Source organism: Acipenser ruthenus, chromosome 8 (genome assembly GCF_902713425.1).
Source record: "Acipenser ruthenus chromosome 8, fAciRut3.2 maternal haplotype, whole genome shotgun sequence".
Lineage (NCBI taxonomy): Eukaryota > Metazoa > Chordata > Actinopteri > Acipenseriformes > Acipenseridae > Acipenser > Acipenser ruthenus.
Genome location: NC_081196.1, coordinates 12,340,264 through 12,360,047, shown reverse-complemented (window position 1 = coordinate 12,360,047; position 19,784 = coordinate 12,340,264). Strand labels below are relative to the sequence as shown.

Sequence of the window (19,784 nt, the reverse complement as noted above, 5' to 3'; positions counted from 1 at the left end):
AATTGGAAGCCCCCCCCCCATTCTGGCTTCTAGTCAACCATGATATATCAGATCTGTACAGTGACTTGTTTCCAGTGTCACGTAGGGCTGAGCTGCATGCTCTGAGCACAGCTTTGAATCATGTTTGATCAGTAAGCACAAACCATTTTTTCACGCCTCCTCATTTTAATTTGGAAAACTGGGGGAGTCAAGGAACACTTTAATATAAAGGGTTAGCCTGGTTCAATTTGAAATGCAACATGAGGTGTGTAATAACTTATTTGATTGCATGCATTGTTGCATGACTTTTTAATTAAAAAGGGGAGATTTTTTAATTCTCTCATTGTTACAGGCTTTTTTTTAAGGTTTTGCATGAATACAACAATGAATGTAAGCTTTCTATATATTGGCAGACGCAGCCACAATATTGATGATGATCTCACCCAAGTTGCGGATAACGTCGGCTGTGTGAAATACCAACTATTTACACCGCAGTGTGCTTGTCTGAGCGAATCTGGAACTTTAAACTTCCATAAATCAAGGTTTTAAACTTCTAGCAGCAAGCATACCCCATTTGAGATTGAAGTTTATTTGTTGAAATTGTTCTCACAGTAAACAAGTCGAAAGGTTATTTCTGGTTGTTGTGAAAATTAAAAGAAATATTGCACATACAGCTTAAAAAAAGAGTCATAGGTAAAACTAATAAGCAGGCAAATATTTCAGGTGATGCCTTTAAAAAAAAAAAGGAGCAATGTTTAAACAAACATTTGCTTTTAATAACCCTGATATATTTTGAAACCATTAGCAGAAGAGGTTACTTGACTGGACAGAGCACTTACTTTCAGACTTCAGCTAGGCTCTATTTAATCCCAGTCATTGCCACTATAGATGGATGGATCTAAATACAGGCGCTGTTCAAATAAATAAAAGAATGTGACTTTGACCAAACAAACATCTCTAACAGTGCGTGGGTATCTCTTTACTGTATTTTTGTCTTTAAAAGTAAGTACAGGGTTGTTCCTATTTGTAATATATAACCAGTGGTGGTATTAAGATTTACCTCTGTATACAACAATTTAAGTGACCCCCAAATTATCAAAAACTTAGACAAACTATATTACTTGGCGCCATGACCAGGTGCTGCGATGTTTGGTCTTATTATTGCAAGACAAATGTAACATGACCAATAAGTTACCACCAGTTCCATCAAGGCATTACACACAAAATATTGCTCCATCCAGGAGAGCAACCGCCAAGAAAAGGTGTAAAACTAAGCCTCACCCAGGACAACTGGAAGCTGCTAGAGAATGGAAAATGCTGTCAGATGTTGGCCAACAGCTTATTTTTCCACTTGAGATTGCCACCACTAACCTTCGACCAGACATTGTCTTGGATCAGCACGCTTTGTTCATCTGGTAGAGTTAACAGTGCCATGGGAGGATGCTGTGGATGAGGCGTATGAGAGGAAGAAACTTTGGTACGCTCAACTAGCTGCTGAAGCGGAACAGTGAGGATGGAGAGTCCGGGTTTACCCAGTGGAGGTGGGTTGTCGAGGATTTGTGGTACACTCTACAACCCGGTTTCTCAGAGATGTCGGGTTCATGCTGGCTATTGTTTGTCCAGAGTTGCGTCGCACAGTGAAGAACTTATCTGAAGCAGCAGAAAGGAGCTGGCTGTGGTTGAGACGGAAAGATTCTGGCTGGGGATCTCAAGCACAATTGAAAGAAAGCAACGCTGATGTACGGGTAAGTAAGCTGGGCTGGGTTGAGTGGGGGGATGGAGGGGGGGTGAGACTGGGACACCAGAATCACTGTCGAGCCCTCTTGAGGTGCCATGGGCTAGTCAACGAAACACAGAGGACGGAAGGTGCCCACTTGAAGACCCCAGAGATGTACCCTACTTAGATCAATCTAGACGGTTGGCATGCTGATGCGCTGGGGAGACGGCACTGTGGTTGATCCCTGAAGCCAGCATCCATAGCCATTGTGTGTGCTGATGTGCTGGGGAGGCAAAATAAGCTGATCCCTGGAGCCAGCATTACACTTCAGCCATCAACACCAGGCAGAAAGATATCTCCATCATTAGTTGGAAAGAAACGCAAATGGATGGAGATGCAGGTGGATCACATTAGTTTACTATAAAGCTGCGTCTTAGTTGGTGCTTATCTTGGCGAGAGCCGAGTTCAGATCAAGGTGAAGTTTTAACATCTACTCTCGTGTAATGGAAATCAAAGTTCTATAATCCTCTTCAGCGGGATACATAGAGACCTGGTAAATGACTATTACAGTAGACTCCCTCTTCCCAACCAGCTCTTTAAGACCAGATGACCATTAAGACCCCGCCACTCTTTCAATTTCCCATTACATTCAATGATGGCAGACATCCTCTAATTCTTTATTCAGGATTGCAACCTTATTATCCTCATTAAAATCAATACTTCCTCAAGGACTGGCCATTACCCATAAAACGTTATCCAATTATACATGTGCCTTTCATGGGTTGTTAGGATACAGCAAGTCAGAATGAAGGAGCGGATTGGATTGATTGAGGCAGCCTTTATGCATAGTTCTGATTAGGGCGTTTATAGAATGCATCACTACATTCTGCAAGAGGAGTTAAGTATTTGGGTTTCAATTTCATTCCCCTTAACCTTTTTATTTTTACACCTACATGCAATACAGAGTTATACATACTTGATGTACTTTATTATATATAAATGGTAGGATTTATTTTGAAAGCAGTTCAAATGACATCAGGTGATCCGAGTTGTGTATGCATAAGAATTGCAATAATACAGGCTATTCCTGTGCTGTAAATGGGAAATAAGACATGGCTGTGACATATTTTCCATGGCCCCTCAATATCAGCCTCTGTCCATGTAAAACCTGGTCAACGTACTGCTGCACAGAGATATGCCCTGTATTTAAATGTATCCAATGCCCTGGGTCATTACAGGCAATTGGAGCACAAATAGTAATTCATTTATTACGCAGCAACAGCACAGATCTAACCCAAGCCATGTGACTATACCCTCAACCATGGAGTTATACTGCTAAACATGTAATTATAGCCCTGCAGTTATAGTACAACCCCGGAAAAAAACTTGCATCACAATTGAATTAGCCGCAATTCATATGCCATGTTCAGTTCAAATACAGCACATCTCATTATTGCAGAGCTGGCTCCTTCAGCATGAGCTTGCAACACCTGTCCTATCTAAAACTGCACAGGTACAGTGGAAGGGATCATAAATATCCTAGGATTTAAATAACCAAGCAGCATCACCTGGTAACCCTGGGAATGATTACACTTGGCTAGCTCAAACATGAGTATTTGGCTTTCCCCAGGTAACCAGCCAATGCTATTTGATTATTCCATATTTAATATAAATTCATTGGACCTGATGCATAGAATCCATACAACTCACAAATGTAACTTTTGTTGGGTGCTTGTATGAGTTATGCCTGGTGTACACGCTTACTGTCTACCTACAGTAGGTATATGACACTATGTTGTTCTGTCTAAATAATTAGGGACAGCATAGTGATATATGTTAGGTAGGTTCTGGTTTATCAAACTTGAACTGGTGATAGATCTGTCAGCAAAAGCCAGATTCTAACAGTACAATAACACAGAGAAAATAAGTTTGCTTCAGATATAACAGATTTCATTTGCAGATAGTAACTTTAGATTTTTTTGTTCCAGTGCAGGTTGCATTAGAAGAAATACCTGAATTTTCAACCCACTCAGTGGAGGGTAGTGTGTTGAATAAAAATTGAAACAGTACAGTAATATTTCACAATGGGAAGAATGCAAATATTTTAAAGCAGTTCAAATACTGTATTAGGTTTTGAATAATATTAACATTCAGGGCACAGCACTGAAAATAAAGCTTTAATGTGTCAAAAGAACAAGATCATTGCATATGTCTGAGACACACTCTAAAGAGATAGAATGCCATTACAGTCGGTTGCTAACAGAACAGCCACTTGTGGCCTTCTTGTAGAGTGACACACTCATGTCAAACACCGCCATAGCCTCTTCTTGTCAAGAGGATATGTCTTCCTTGACTAAGCAATTCAATCCAAATTAAAGGTCACATTTCACTAGACTTTACAGATTTTTTTTTATATGGCAGATACTATCTATTAAAAAGCCTGGGCTTGTACAATGTCATTACTGAAATCATTTAGTGTCACTGAGACTCTCTGTCGTTCCACTAAATCACATCAATAAAAGTGGCTCATATCCCGTATTGCACACATGCAAGATTACAACATGCCATAAACTTTCATTCTCAAAGTTAAAATTATATTACACTGGACAGTTATTGATTTAAGATGCACTTTTGGGGAATTAATCCATACTTTTTTTTTTTGACAGCCATTTATTGCGATTGTTTGGAGCTTTATTTTTTGGTAGGAACTGTAAATTGCATACAATTGAGGACAGAAAGCTGTTCTGACGTCTCGTGGTGCTCCCCTCAGCCTGTATGGTCCAGACTGATAATGCTATGCTACATTCTCTATGTAATATAATTAGGGGAAACATGAATGTTTTAAATACAAGTGTGTTGTTATACAATATGTATCAGTGTTATTCATCAAAGAGGTGTATTTTAAAATCAGTTGTTTTTTTTTCTAGTTATTCCTAAACTCTGTAAAAAAGTGAGCTGTAGCCTTAAAGTAAGAATAAAGTGCTGTCACATTGTCCCTTTATTCTCCAGTCTGAAACTAATGACCCCAAACTGGACTGATATGACTTCTTGTTTTTTTTTCAATGCTAATAGAAAAACCAAGCCTGAAGCAATTTTAAGGACAAACAATAGCCAGCGTGTCAAGAGTTACATGTCTAGCTGCATAACTGTTAACTCCCTTCTCACATTTCTCAATGAGCCATTGCATTTTCTCACTAACCATTAACAGGTTGCCTTTTTTGGTAGCATGGCTTCTATGGGTATATATTTAAAAACTAGTGGAAAAGGTTGTCGCTTATATGAGTGTTATTAATAGGCTAGCACAGTTAAACATGAGGTTCTAGCTGTGTTACACTGATTATGCTCCTTAATACAACATCAACAGCTTCATTAGGTTCCTATCATTACACCTTACACCAAAATGGAATGTCTTTCAGCAAAACCTATATAAGCTGGTTACCTAAATTCCCATATATAACATAGAAGTATTTCACTGCAGTTTCAACAGTTATTTGTTTAATAAGAATGGATCTGTAATACTTAGTAGTGTCAGGATGTGTTCCAGAGATGTAGTCTTGCATTGCTGTTGCTGACAGCTACATTGTCCCAGACTTGACTTCCACTGCATGGATAGCTAATGAACACCAGATACTGTACAGGGTATGTCAAGTCTTCTGGCACCTGCTGAATTTAGTTCACTTTTTCAAACTCTGAAGGTATTCATAACAGGGACAGGTTTTACAGTTCAGGTTTTCTTATCATAAGACTCACCTTTATAGTAGGCTACTACTATAAAAATAACTAGATATTGTCTAACACATGTACTCACTGCTGTACATCCCAGCAATTCATTTACAGCAGTGAAGGTGACTTGTATATACCATCATTGAGAGAGTCCTTATTGTTGAATGGAAAAAAAAAAGATTTTGTACTGAAGAAAAAAAAATCCCTTTCAGTTTCAGATAGATATGCAAGTGCCAATGTGAACCAATGCTACTTTTTATACTTACAAGTTCTAGTTTAAAAGGTCTTCAGTCAACTGTTTGAGAGAAAATCAATCTGAGAACGGCACCACAGTAAAAATAAGCCCTGTTAAAACAGAGGGCTAGGGCAGTTTTTTGTCATATCCCGGCTAACTAACCATTCTGCCAGGACTCTACATCAAGTAGCTGGGATGATCTTTTTTTTCAGCCAGACTGGTAAACGCCAGTCCATAACTATAAAATACTCAATAGTAGAACATTTAGCAACAGTAAAAGACATTTCTTTGACAAACTTTGTGTTTCTCAATGTCTTCACAGGGGGTATATGAATATGACCTGCAACTCATTTCACCATTGAAGACATTAAAAAATACTTCTATTTGAAATGTTTGTAGAAGAAAGTCTTTAAGTATTGCGATATAAATCTATGCCCAACAAAACCACCCAGCTGCAAATATCACAAAAAGGCAAGACACTGTTAAAATACATCATAATCAAATGAACGTACGATTTGAAAAGGCTCAAATCTGATATCTTTATTCAGTAGTTAAGCTGTGCTATTAGATGTGAGGAAGCACTTACAACAGTAATTGGGTCGTAGCATAAATAATCTAAAGGGAACTGAAGCCTATATTATGTGTTCCATGGAGCATACATATGTTCCATCTACCACAGAAACTGAGACTACTTGTTTCCAAATGTCTTTTGTTAGAAGGCATTAATATACCACAAAAGGTGTCTATCCTAAACATCTTTAACATAACCATCTCACGATGGACCTGGCACTACACAACAATTCATGTTATTATTATTTGTTTATTTATTTGTTTATTTAGCAGACGCCTTTATCCAAGGCGACTTAGAGAGACTAGGGTGTGTGAACTATGCATCAACTGCAGAGTCACTTACAATTACATCTCACCCGAAAGAGCACAAGGAGGTTAAGTGACTTGCTCAGGGTGACACAATGAGTCAGTGGCTGAGGTGGGATTTGAATCGGGGACCTCCTGGTTCCAAACCCGTTTCTTTAACCACTGGACCACACAGCCTCCTATGTTCATACAATTTATATATTAAAAACCTGGGAAAACACAATTCATCATAAGAGTTTGTTCATAAAATCCTTGCAGTGAATCATATTCCTAACTGCAGGTCTAAATGACACTTCCTCGCTTTCTAAATCAGAACATTTCTATTCTCTCTATTCCTTTTTGCTAAGTAGTGTTCTGTGGGGTAGGATTGAAGGGTATTGTTATCTTAATAAGGCGTTTAAGATGTATTGCTCATTAGTATTGTGAACGTTCACCATTACGATTCACCTTTAGTTTACATAAGCCTTTTTAAAAACATATATACTAATCAATTTAAGTTATAGGAACACCAGGTATTTCTTTAATAATTTTTTCAAGTGCTTAATGTTATTTTCTCCTTATACAGTTATCCGTCGTGTATCAGCCCTAACCATTTATCTGCCATGATCAAGCTCTTCAGTGCGTGTGTGTGTGTATGAGTGAGACAGAACCAGAATCAGGGTTTGGATACCGATGAGTGAGTAAGCAAGTCGAAACCACTGACAGCCGGGCGAGTAGCCAGAGTTCATTTATTATTGAACAGAGAAGATTAGTTCAGAGATTGTAGATCCCACCAAAGTTTTCCTACACTGTGTTGTATGTGCTCCGTGCGCTACCATTGCTGGTAGTGTCACATGAGCTGTTCAGTCTGTTGATATGTAAATAAATCCTGTTCGCCTGCGGGGTGTATGAACTTCAACCTCCGTCTCGATCTGTCTGTCACTCAGCAGCGAATGCACGCACCCACACGGCAGACGGCTACCCTGTCACAAGCATTAATACCCTGTATCTTTCTAAACAAGAGATTTTGGGGAGCTCCCAAATAAAAGCTGGATCTCAAAACAATAATTGTGTGAATATTGTAATTGTTACAGCCATGTATAATGGTATGTAAAACATGATTAATTTATCCAACCTTTTTACATATCTGCCCTTACTCTGGTCCCACCGCAGTCAAATACGCGACAGACTGCTGTACTAGCAGTTCTTATGGTTCTTTGATTTCATTTTTTTAAACAAAATGTTAAGTGGGGTTATCCCATTGCATTGCAAACACATTGGTAAAGCTAAGTAAGGATAAATAAACAAAAAAAAAGAAAACCTGAAAAATCCAAAACAAAGAATGTTATTGATGCTTTTAGTTTGTTAATGAAAATAGCGGGGTCGTGGATTAAGATCTGAAGCAGTGTTAATTTCTGGAATGCATGTTATAAATGATGAAGGTACATAACTAATTCATCATTTCATCTACAACAGGCCTCCACACATGGGAGCAAAAAGCAAAACAGTCTTTTGAAAATCACTTTTGGGAGCTGCTTAATGAATTCTTTTCATGAAAGGAAACCACAGTTAATCTATTATTCAAAAGAGAATGACAATGTGATATGTGAAGTGCAGTGACGTACTGCAAGTAGTTTGCACTGATAAAGAGGCTAAACTGTAAACTGATTGACGTAAAACTATTGCATTGCATATATTGTACTGTACAAAGCTGTTGAAGTTCAATACACATCGCGAAATTACACTAGCTCAATGGCACCAGGTCAAGAGGGGGTAACAGTATCATGCAATAACACAGATGCAGTCCATATATATATATATATATATATATATATATATATATATATATATATATATATATATATATATATATAATAATCAGCATTATTTGTACCTTTTTTGAAGTGTGAATGTTGGGTGATTTGGCACTGTTTCTACAGCCAGTATTAATGAACTAAATGAATCAGTCTACTGAAGATGCGTTGCTCTTTATTGAATTTCAAATTGTGTCCATATCCATGGTATAAGGATGTAACGGTAATTATAAAGTGATGTCACACACTGTATAACTTTACACGTATCTTCTGAAAAGGCAGATTTAAGAAAACAATGAATCCTAAAAGGTTCTTATCATTGGAGCTTTCCCACTTCTATATTATTTTTCTTGTTGCTGTATAAGCTGTTACAATGCTTTATCAAATGTTGTACTCTTTATAATTACACATGTGGTTCCAGAGCATAGTTTGAACACCAGCTTAGCATAAGGGAGTAATATTTCCATCTGCTAGCCTGAAGTCATTTAATAAATGAATGCTGATTTTGAGTCTGCTTCCTCTATATATGTATTCAACTTGAAGATGTCCTCTGACGTCCTGGCGCTTCTTGCTTACTCTGAAAGCCCACCCAGTATTCATGATCTTCTTCAGTCAAGGGAATGGCTGATGCCACAAGGTCGTCAAAACTCAGTGTAATGAACTGTGAAGGGGTGGGATTTAACAGACCCTACAGAAAGACAAAAACAATTGGAAACAAGGGTGTAACGAAGGGTGTTAAGGTTTAAATTTGTAAATGTCTAGCAAAAATGGTCCTAAATTACAGTATGTACTAAAAATGTGTCCCCTTGTACTGTTTTTATTGGTAAATTGTAAGACCCAATTGTACAATAATACTGTACAACTTGACATCATTCAAAATTGCATTTTAAATTAAAAAAAGTATTCCATGCAAAGCATCTGTCCCACGTTAGCTGTGGAAGGTAGAAGGATTAACATACCCTTGTCAGCTCACCACCAGCCTGCTTCTTTTACTTATTATTCTACTTAGTAGAATACAGAATTAATAGAATTAAAATTTAAACAGAATTAAAATCTTACATCATCCAGCTTTTGGCTTGGTCCATCTGGTTTCCCCAAAGCAACAGCTACATGATGATGGCTATCCAGCATACACTCCTAGTAGGCAAGAAGAAATAACACTATTTACCATAAAACAAAGACGTTGCACATCATAATGAGACACAAAGCACAAACCCAGTGGTTGCAGACAGTTTTAACAGGTCATGTGGGTACGCAACTAGCAAGCCAAGAAACACACTGGGCTGCAATATTCTTACTGTACTGAAGGCTAATAAATCTGTTAGGATTTTGTAAGGATTTTCCTGCTTATAAAACACTTTTGAGAGGATAAACATTGTCCAAAAGACAGCCCATTATCTAGCAAGTGTAAATATATCTCAAGCTCCTTGCATCCCTGCCCTTGCTTCTTCAGCATTGCATTTTAATGAGGATCATTTTCTTTGAGATACTGCAGGTAAGAAGGCACTGAAGCACATATAGTACTACTCAGCATTGTAAGCAGGTAATTTGTCTTTTGAACAAATTTAATTTCTCTTCATTTTTTAATTTTATTTATTTATTTTTTTCTTACAATTTTATGCAATTCCTTTGGTCAAACCTGTCCAATTACTGTCCATCAGGTTTTCTTTATTTTCTTACTTTATTTAATGTTTGTCTGGCATGTCTGATCACTCTTACAGGCCCCATTACCAAGGAAACCCTAAAGATGCATGTTAGAGGTTGTTTAGGCGTTTAAATACAACAAACCATCCAACAGATCTCTGCCCATAGACAACTCCAAACTACAATCTGACAGACTGCAAAATATACATGTAGGAATTATAACTAGGCCACCACTGAGTTCAGAGTAAGAACAGAACAAAGTGCTATGCATATAGTCTCCTTCTAACCATTAATACATTAGGAGGTTGGAGAATACAGTATGTGTTTTAGAAATGTAGAAACAATACATTTCAGGAACTAATTAAACAGCCCTGAAAGATATACCTCATTACAAGACCTTGATAACCCACACTCTTGTTTCTTTTTTTTTTTTAAAGATATCTGCGGTTAAGAAAAATAGTGCAGTAAACAGACACCCTGGCAAATAATGATTTAAATTATATTAAGGTACTTGACAAATCTGGTGGTTCTTTAAATTGCGGCTATTGTAGCACCTGCAATGATGAAAAATCCAATTTGGTTAGATGGTTTATCAGTGTATTTGTAGTATTTATTTTGTAAAGGCAGATCTCTGTGCTGATCAGTTCACACTGCTATCCAATCCAAAACACATGCTGCTGAAGCGTTGTTATATAATTTACTCCTGTCTGCCCATGTGTCCTCCCATTATTCATTATCAACATTGTCAGCCAAAGGACCTTATAATGTTCAGAGAGAGACAACTGTAAATTACTTCCTACATGGCCACATTTATATGCTACAGTGCACTGTGGTAATTCTGGATATATTCAGAAAGCCATTCTTGGATTTCATAAAAAAAGAAAGGGACGACCTGCAAATTAACTTAGAGCTGGAGAGGTAGAGGATATACAGTAAACAGCAACCTAGGGTTGCATTAGTTAAGGTTTAAGAGGAGGAATAGGGAAGCAACTATGTATACCTCAGATTTCATCCTGAGCCAACTACGTTATTTAGAACTAAAATACTGATAGAGCTGTCAAAAGACAGGGTTGTGTTTAGGCTGCCAGGAAGCTGGAGAACGAGTGTTGTTAGGTCAGTGACACATGCTTGAACTGGTACAGAATAACCTTGAAGCTCAATTGTTGTGTCAATCACTGGAAAAAAACAGATATTTCATCAAAGTAGGAAATACATGTAGCTTATTGCTGATGTTTTGTTTTTAACAGCCCAACATCTGGCCAAAAACTGGAGTAGTGTCTTCCTAAATTAAAAGCCACAGTTTTGAAGCCAATAGTTACAGCTAGCTGTTAACAAACCAACCCCACCATTACACATCAAGTAACTCAACTAACTCTTTCTGAGCATGTAATTCTGGTGAATGTGGAGCCCCTTGTTTGTACTGCCTACAGTTTGTGCATCTCAATCCTGACCTGCCAGCTTTTTAGTCCTGGGGCTCCCTTAAAAGTAGTCTGCCAATTATGATGAATGTGAGATGGGTTTGTGATGTGGACTGATGTCCTACAGGGCCTCAGTTACGACCACCAAACTCAATTCACTTGTGACCGGAGGTGAAAAGCAAGAGTCTGCGAGTTAGCCAGCTGGGCCGCCTAGCCCACTAATAATGTATTTGTAAACTGCCAAGTGGTTTGTACGCATGTTTTACTTGAAATAAAGCACACTCTCTAATGAAACAAGATAACACAATTAGAAACTAAGGCAATCAACATCTGGGATTAAATTAGTTCTGAAAAATATATTTCATCTGACATAATGACACTTGTCCTTAGATTCACCCCACACTATTTCCGCCTCATAAGAATTAATGATGGCCAGTGTAGTCAACTGGATAAACCCTGGTCTTCTCCCAGGTAATTACTTAATCATGCGTTCCATTTTCTGCATGTGTGCAAATCAATGGTTTGAACAACATTAGGCTTATTTTGTTCTGCACAAATTCTGCAAGAACACATCAGAAAGAAGCAGCAGGTTTTAGAAGAGCTATATGCTATTGACGGCAAGAAGCAAACCTGCTGCATATTTCAATTAAAGCCTGTCTTCCACCACATCTACCCTGCTCCTTGCAACATGTATCACAGTCGCATTTATCACAGTGAGCAGAAGGCTTATCTCTTGTCAACACTGAAGATTACGCTTTCCTCCATAGTAGAGTCAGTAGCGGCCAGTGAGTTCAATGTTTTGATGGTCTCATCTGCCCACCACCAGATCAATGAATGACGAGTGCCTTACATGGTTGAGTCTGAGGTTGTGAGAAGAAAAAGTTGCGGGGAGGAGTTTGGAAAGGTGTTGCTGGGGGCAACACTATATTTTGGGAGGCAAAACAAGAACTTAGAGATTGCTGTTTCACAAACACAGGGCCTTGTCTAGAAACTGTCTATTAAGACTGTCTACTGTATAATATCATTCTGAGTATTTGTGCCCTAGTATTTGAATAACCATGCATTATAGGATGGGTCCTAAATGTAGTAAATATTATGCTATCTCCTCTCCTATAGCTGTTCTGTATACTATTCTTTTTAATTGATAAAGACATTTTTAAGGCAGTCAAATGCACTCCGAAGTGACTTTACCTGAAACCTTTGCTATGCAGTATAAAGGGTGTTTAAATCCCCTTCAGGCTGAATGGTCTCAGGAGTTTGTTTTGAAGCTGGGGATTTATGTAGCTCTTAAGCAGTCTTTCCGTGTACACAAACATAAGGTTAGTGTGTCACTGCACTTGGACTACTGTGTCCAATTCTGGTCACCACAACACCAAAGGGACAATGTGGCCCAGGAGAGAGTCCAGCAAAAAGCAACCAGACTAATCACAGGACCTAAAGGACTAAGATAAGAAGAAAGGATGAAAGAACTAAATCTATTTAGCCTGGAACAAAGAAGAATCAGGGGGGACATGATTAAAGTCTTTCAAATCTTAAAAGGAGTTGACATAGTTAACCCAAACCATTACTTTAAGCGCAGTACAGAAACCAGGACCAGAGGACACAGTTGGAAATGAAGTGGAGATAGACTTAGCACAGAGGGAAGGAGACACTTTTTGACACAGAGAGTGGTGAGTGCATGGAATGGGCTGCCTAGTAATGTTTTTGAGGCAGAAAAACTTGGATCCTTTAAGACCAAACTTGACAAAGTTCTGAGATCAAGCAGCTACTAAGAACCAGGCAAGCTCAGATGGGATGAACAGCCTCCTCTTGTTCATTAACTTTCTTATGCTCTTATGTTATATGATTATGCATACTAGGATTTCAAAACCAAATCTTACCTCAAATGCCCATCCTTCTTCCTCTTCTCCATCCAGGCACATTTTAGTCTCTCTGTACATGTGGCCTACATGTATGTGTGATGGTGCCACATGGAACTCAGCTCTCTGTAGATTGAACCCAGTGCCTGTTCCAATGGCTTTTATAAAGCATTCTTTCAATGCCTGTATGCAAAAAGACTGGTTATTTCACTAGTTATTATTATTATTATTTATTATTATTTATTTCTTAGCAGACACCCTTGTCCAGGGCGACTTACAATTGTTACAAGATATCACATTATTTTTACATACAATTACCCATTTATACAGTTGGGTTTTCACTGGAGCAATCTAGGTAAAGTACCTTGCTCTAGGGTACAGCAGCGGTGTCCCCCACCTGGGATTGAATCCACAACCCTCTGGTCAAGAGTCCAGAGCCCTAACCACTACTCCACACTGCTGCCCAGTTATACAATACAGAACTGAAATTAATTTGTAACTTGCATCGATTATTTATTTTATTGATGGAAAGCTTTAAGTTTTCCCCCACATTGAGAAAATGACATTTTCATCTACCCTGGAACCCTGTTCTCCATCACATGTGGTTTGTGTTTCACCCACAACAAAGGGAGGAATTCACCCTGCTCGAACTAGAAGTACTGTATGTTACACAGGCAGTCCTAGTCACTGGGGCAGGAAGAAGCCCACCTAAACGTATTAGCTACTGTACTTTCATGTATCATGTCATCAATGCTATAGGTTTCTTGTATAATATGTATTGAAAACTGTAGGTAACAATTAAAGTCATCAGTAATTGATAACCACACTTTCTTTTTTAAATGAGGAAAACTCTTTGCAGTTTCTGACGGGCTGGGATTGTAAAAGGAATTTCCAAGCTTGCTCTGATAAGGTATCATAAATACTTCTTGGAGGTGTTTGATACCTTGAGACATAATGCTTCCATATCTAGTCTTTAAGCCATTTACTGTACTTACTAGACTCTATAACAAGCTGAACAATGGAAGCAATGTACAGGAGACTGAACAAAATGCTTACATAAACAACGAAATAAACTCAATTAAACAAAAGTGGCCTACCCTAGGCATGGGTTCTTGGATTCACAGCCTGTACAGGAGGACAAAAGTATGAATTCTCTCCCTCTGGAATTCCTCTGTGAACTTAAGAGTTGGCCTCCCCACTCTCCTTTTATTAATGGCCAGGCTAAATTGGAAACTATCCAATTTAACCTGGACACTGCCCCACGTGTCTTTGGCTGCTCTCTAATCCAGACAGGATTTTACCTAACTCCAGACACATTCTCGCACGGCTGGAGAGAAATGAAACCCCTCTAGCGGGACTTGCCAAAACTGATAAATGCAACCATATATAATAATTTCACAGGACCAGGCCCTAACTGTGCCACGTGACAGGAAATCACTCAACCAGTGACGCTGACAACTCAAGATGACATGAAAATAAGATTCAAATGAAAAAATAACAATTTATGTGTATTTACAGTGTTACAGGTTTAATAATGTTTTGAATTTGTCATTTATCTTAAGCAGTGCTAATAGTGGGCTGCAGTGCCTAATGCACCCGAAAAGGTGGGTCTTACGTTAACATGTTTGGGAACCCCTGATTTAGAGCATTTGCAAATGTGGTTGCTCAAATCTTTATATTTATTTCACACAATACAACAAAGATCATAATAGTAGAATTTGACAAACATATGTAGGACATAATATACATTTAACCATGTTATAAATAATGCTGTACCCTTATCAGAAAGCTGACGTGAACAAAGATGACTTTAACTTTGATATATAAATGAGCCGGATTACCCAGTGTCTGTAAAACATGTCCAGCTGAGTCCATTCGGTACCTGCAGATTTGATCACCTTCCACTCATGATCAGTAAACTGCCTCGCCATAATCCGAAAGAAGTCTGCTATGGTGCTGCTGCCTGTAACAACAAAGAGATTCCTTTAAGCCAGACTATGTCATATTGCACTTCTGATTGCACAAATTCACTTTACACCAACTTCCTTTAAATTCAAAATATTCTGGAGCCCCTACAGGTAAGAATCAATTTGTTTGGCTAAGAAAAAGCCCCCTAGTTCTCAGCTGGAGGAAGGTGGTGTTCATCCAGTAAGATGATTCATTCACTAATTTGCATCTGGTTGCTTAAAATATCTCCTTCTGCGATCATCAATGAATTCTTACTGGTTTGCTAACGAATTACATAATCAATGGAAATGCAATCCAAACACTTGCCTATGGATTTTTTATAAATAATCTGTGGCACACGTCAATTTTGTAGAAAGTGTTTTTTACAGGGAATACAGGGAGTGGGTCTAGCAGAGTAGTGGGGAAACTACATTATGACTGTGTGTGTTTTTTATATAATGAAATAAAGCCTTGTCCTTGGAAAGTTTACTCCGGTCCCATCATTTCAAAGAGTATGAACGATAAACTAAACTGCTAGCAAGTGTAGCTCAAAGATGAAAGTCCTGTTTAGCTTTAGATCTTAGAATCAGATTGGATCCAATATTAGGCAGTTATCACTGCTGTACATGACAAACACTGTAACAAATACTTAAGGTAAAAACTAGACGCTTTAAGAAACCATTTAGAGATTGCCTTTGAAATAACTTTCATGTCGATTATTTTATTCAACATATTAATTAAGATAAACTAAAAACCAGTCACAGACAATACAACAATTCACGCAAACACTCTGGTCTGCAGACATGCAAGTCAACTGTTTTACTGACAAGGGTCTGGTTTCTGAAGCTGTGAGGTGAATTTGGAGAGATTATGAATTATGCTGCTAGGTTTTGTAGTCTGCTATCAAAGTTATGGCCATTGCTTATACATTAATCTCATTCCTCACTCAGGATAATCATGTTTTATACAGTACAGTGGTGAACCCACTAGCACAACCTAATGCAGACCAAGAGCATCACCTTGTGGTGGTTCAGTGAACTGCTCTTTAGTTTTCTTTTTAACTGTCTACAGCAGTGGTCTAAAACAACATCCCTTCTGAGCTAGCTGATTGGGCGGCAGAAAGAAAAAATATAGGAGTAGTAGAAACTGTGTGCAGTCTTGAAAATAATGTATTTGTACCAAACGCAGAAGCAACTTTGGTAAATTCTATGCAAATAAAAAAGGAAGCCCACTGTAAGCATTCTCTGAACGGCCAATAAGAGCTGTTGTTGCTGCAGACTGCACATGGCCAAATCTCCAATTTGCATTCTGTAAGACATGCTCTTATCACAAAATGAATACCACAAAAACTGTAAAATACATGGATTCGTTTCATGTTAATGCCTATTTCTAATTTGACTTCTTAAGGCCCCAGGATGATCTTATGAACTAGGGGGTTACAATATTAGAGTGATGTATCACTGATAAGTGTTTAAAAAGATCTTTCTTAATTAGAAGACTTATATTAATGAAAAGTTGTTCAAGGTTGCCAAAAAGATGTGACCTCATATCCCAGGAACTAAAGGTAATGGGGGCAAACAATAGCTATACAACACATACCTGTCAACTTTTGAGTAACTGGATTGCACAGGTGACATTTTGAGCCTGTGTTTATTTCACATTGAATGACCCAATGAGTCTACATTAATATATTATTTTACCTGGCTGGACAGTCTTCATAACATCAACCCCAACCTGTAGCAAAGGCTCAGCAGCCAGTACTGCATAGTCTCCTTGATGTGAAATATTAAAGGTGTACTGTTTTTGTGAACTGCAAGAAACTTCATTGGCAAGGAATGGCTTTCCTTTGGCAGTTCTCTGTAAACAGATTTCATTCCATGGAATCCCCATTTTTTCAGCAATTAGTTTCCTAATCAGCAGGCGCCCGGCCTAGGAGCGAGGACAGCATTAGGCACTTGTGTAAAAACATCATCATAGCCTATCAAGCCGATGCAAAGCATTATTAAAGTGATTAAGTGTGCTTGAAGGGAGCAAGCCACTGGTCAGATCACATTTACTTATTGTTTAAAATGACTGCTACTGTGCTGTGCTTCAAACTCCCCTTGTCTGAAATGATTTAATGACACTGCGTTACACAATTAGCAACGGTCACAGGAGCTGAACCATATGGACATTTAGATTGAAACACAATGAGAAAATAAAACAGCCACACATTTGCAGGCTAGTTTTTCACCGAAATGCTTTGTAATGGATTCACTGGTCTTACAACACCTGTGTGTCCAAAAGAACACTAACTACCATAGCTGATATACTTTTTGATGTGCTGTTACATGCAGACCTGCACAGCTGGAAGACACAACAGGTAGAACATGACTGACAAGGCTGCTGAATTCCACATTCCTTTACACGCTAACAAAAAGCAGACCTTTTTGACAGTCAGGATTATTTACATTCTCCCCATTTGTTACACTGGTAACATAATATTTACATGAGCGTTAAAGTTACACATGTACAAATGGCATGTATGGCAGATTACCTGCTTCAAATATATATACTTTTGATGGGAGGTTAAATAATCTTGAGTTTTTAAAACATTTTAAAAGGGCAATTTTTAAAGGTACGTGGGTGTGGATTTAAAAGTATTAAGCATCCACCCCCAACTCGCAATGATTTTGTAGGACAATACAAGTTAAATGTATGTTCTAGTTATTCAACTGATCCCAATAAATTTCCTGTATGAAGAGCAGGATTGAGACATGTAACTGTAGCTGCAGCACTGCACTGGGGAATCTAAAAAATAATACTGCTACCCCTTGCTGTTGATGAACACCAAACATAAGACAAAAACTGGCAAGCTCCTTGTAGATATTACCATTGCTGATTTGGCATCCTTGGCAAAGACAAATTGGTCAATCCTGTCTTTCTCCTCCTTCTGCACACAGCGAGCAGCCAGCAGCCACTCGGAGCAACTAGGTGACCAGGATCCACATCGAAAAGCCCAGCGTACACTCTCCATTGCGAGTGCTTTCGACAGCTGAACCATGGGTTTTTATTTTAGACCAGTCACTATGTATCTAATGTACATTTCACAAACATGGAAGAAGTGCTTTGCGTGCTAAAACGTTGAATTCACAAATCACCGTTTCGATAACACAAACTTGTATTCGAGGCAAACAGGGTTATGCTGTACAGTATCTAAATCCAAATGAGCACCTTAAAATGAATTCCTGTATGAAGACTTTGCTTATCTGTAAAAACAACCAACAGTTGTCGCTTTAACTCAAATTACAATACAGCATTATAAAAGTCGTTTTAAAAAAATCACAGACAATACATTATTTTAATTTCACAAGTACACTTCTAACACACACAGCAGGAAATGTGAGTATTTTCTTCCTGCCACTGACAAAACGCACGGACTAAACGTAATGTTGTTGACTGGCAGCAAATTAGACCAATCGCAGCACAAAGGTCGCTAGAAATAGGCGTTTTCTTTGCACTATTTGGCGAATTAGCTTTTCGATTCTGGAGGAAACCTGAATTTGATTGATTCATTGGACTGGAGGCAGACGAAGAGAAGCCTGCGGGTGATCGTAGAGTGACTGGTATCCAGTTGAACGAATAGGAATGGAGGGTCTTTGTTTACCTGATGTAACCGGACGTCCCTCCGCTCTGCTTCATAACTGCTGAAGCCCCGGTGAGATTTCTTTCTAAATTCCGGTAAGTTATCATCCGTTTGGCTAAAATGTGGCTTGATGACCGGTCGCTCGCACTTTTTTAAAAATCAAATTTGCATACATTTGGACGGGTACTGGTCTGGAAGCCGAAACTAAATCAGTTATTCGGCACATTCACGTTGTCAAATATTATGCTATATAATTAGGGTGCTAGACCACGTCAAAGATGTGCGTTTTTCATTCTCTCAGTGGAAATACAGTTGTCAAACGACATTAAAGAAGCAAGATAGTGTGTGTGTGTGTGTGTGTGTGTGTGTGTGTGTGTGTGTGTGTGTGTGTTTATATATATATATATATATATATATATATATATATATATATAATCATAGCTGTGTTTTATTCTGTAGTCATTTGAATTTACAGCATATCTTTTTGCACTGGACAAGTGTCAGACCTAGCTTTATGTGTTTATTAAGTACAGATGTGTCAGGTTAAGCATTTCTGTTTTTATTGCGTGATAATTAAAACAAGGTGTTTTACTATTTATTCAACATAGATAACAGATACAGCATAACACATTCTCAGTCTATTTAAATGACCCCTCTAATCAAAGCACTGAAATGAATTAGCCATACAATATAAGTCTTGAGGAATCCAACTCAGAATTTCACAGAACTTTGTGCAACTGTGACGTCTTGGATGTTCAGATTTGTGTGCATTATTGTTTCTATAAGCAGAAATAGTAATATATTAAAAGGTGGTGGTAAATCAGTTGGTTGTACAGGGACATTTTTTATCCTAAAACAAACAACCCCTATATATGATATCTTGCCCTGGCAGAATATATATATATATATATATATATATATATATATATATATATATATATATATTTATACTTAAAAAGTTGATGTTA

General features: G+C 38.1%; 1 protein-coding gene across 1 annotated transcript; it reads right to left on the bottom strand.

Annotated features, from left to right (window-relative positions):
* Positions 1-8,476: 8,476 nt before the first annotated feature.
* On the bottom strand, positions 8,477-18,609 carry LOC117405566 (L-aminoadipate-semialdehyde dehydrogenase-phosphopantetheinyl transferase-like). Its single transcript, XM_034008729.3, has 6 exons — positions 18,064-18,609; positions 16,892-17,120; positions 15,086-15,207; positions 13,266-13,427; positions 9,383-9,460; positions 8,477-9,011 (listed from the first exon to the last, which is right to left on the bottom strand). The coding sequence occupies exons 1-6, from the start codon at positions 18,232-18,234 to the stop codon at positions 8,856-8,858; spliced, it is 918 nt and encodes a 305-aa protein (XP_033864620.3). The 5' UTR covers positions 18,235-18,609; the 3' UTR covers positions 8,477-8,855.
* Between the last annotated feature and the right edge of the window lie 1,175 nt (positions 18,610-19,784).

Bases quoted from the DNA above. Each gene is read 5' to 3' on its own strand.
- LOC117405566 (XM_034008729.3), bottom strand. From the start codon at position 18,234: ATGGTTCAGCTGTCGAAAGCACTCGCAATGGAGAGTGTACGCTGGGCT. The intron at 17,121-18,063 runs GTAATATCTACA...CCTCGCTCCTAG, and splicing joins AGGATGCCAAATCAGCAATG to GCCGGGCGCCTGCTGATTAG. The intron at 13,428-15,085 runs GTAATCCGGCTC...TTTTGCATACAG, and splicing joins ACATGTTTTACAGACACTGG to GCATTGAAAGAATGCTTTAT.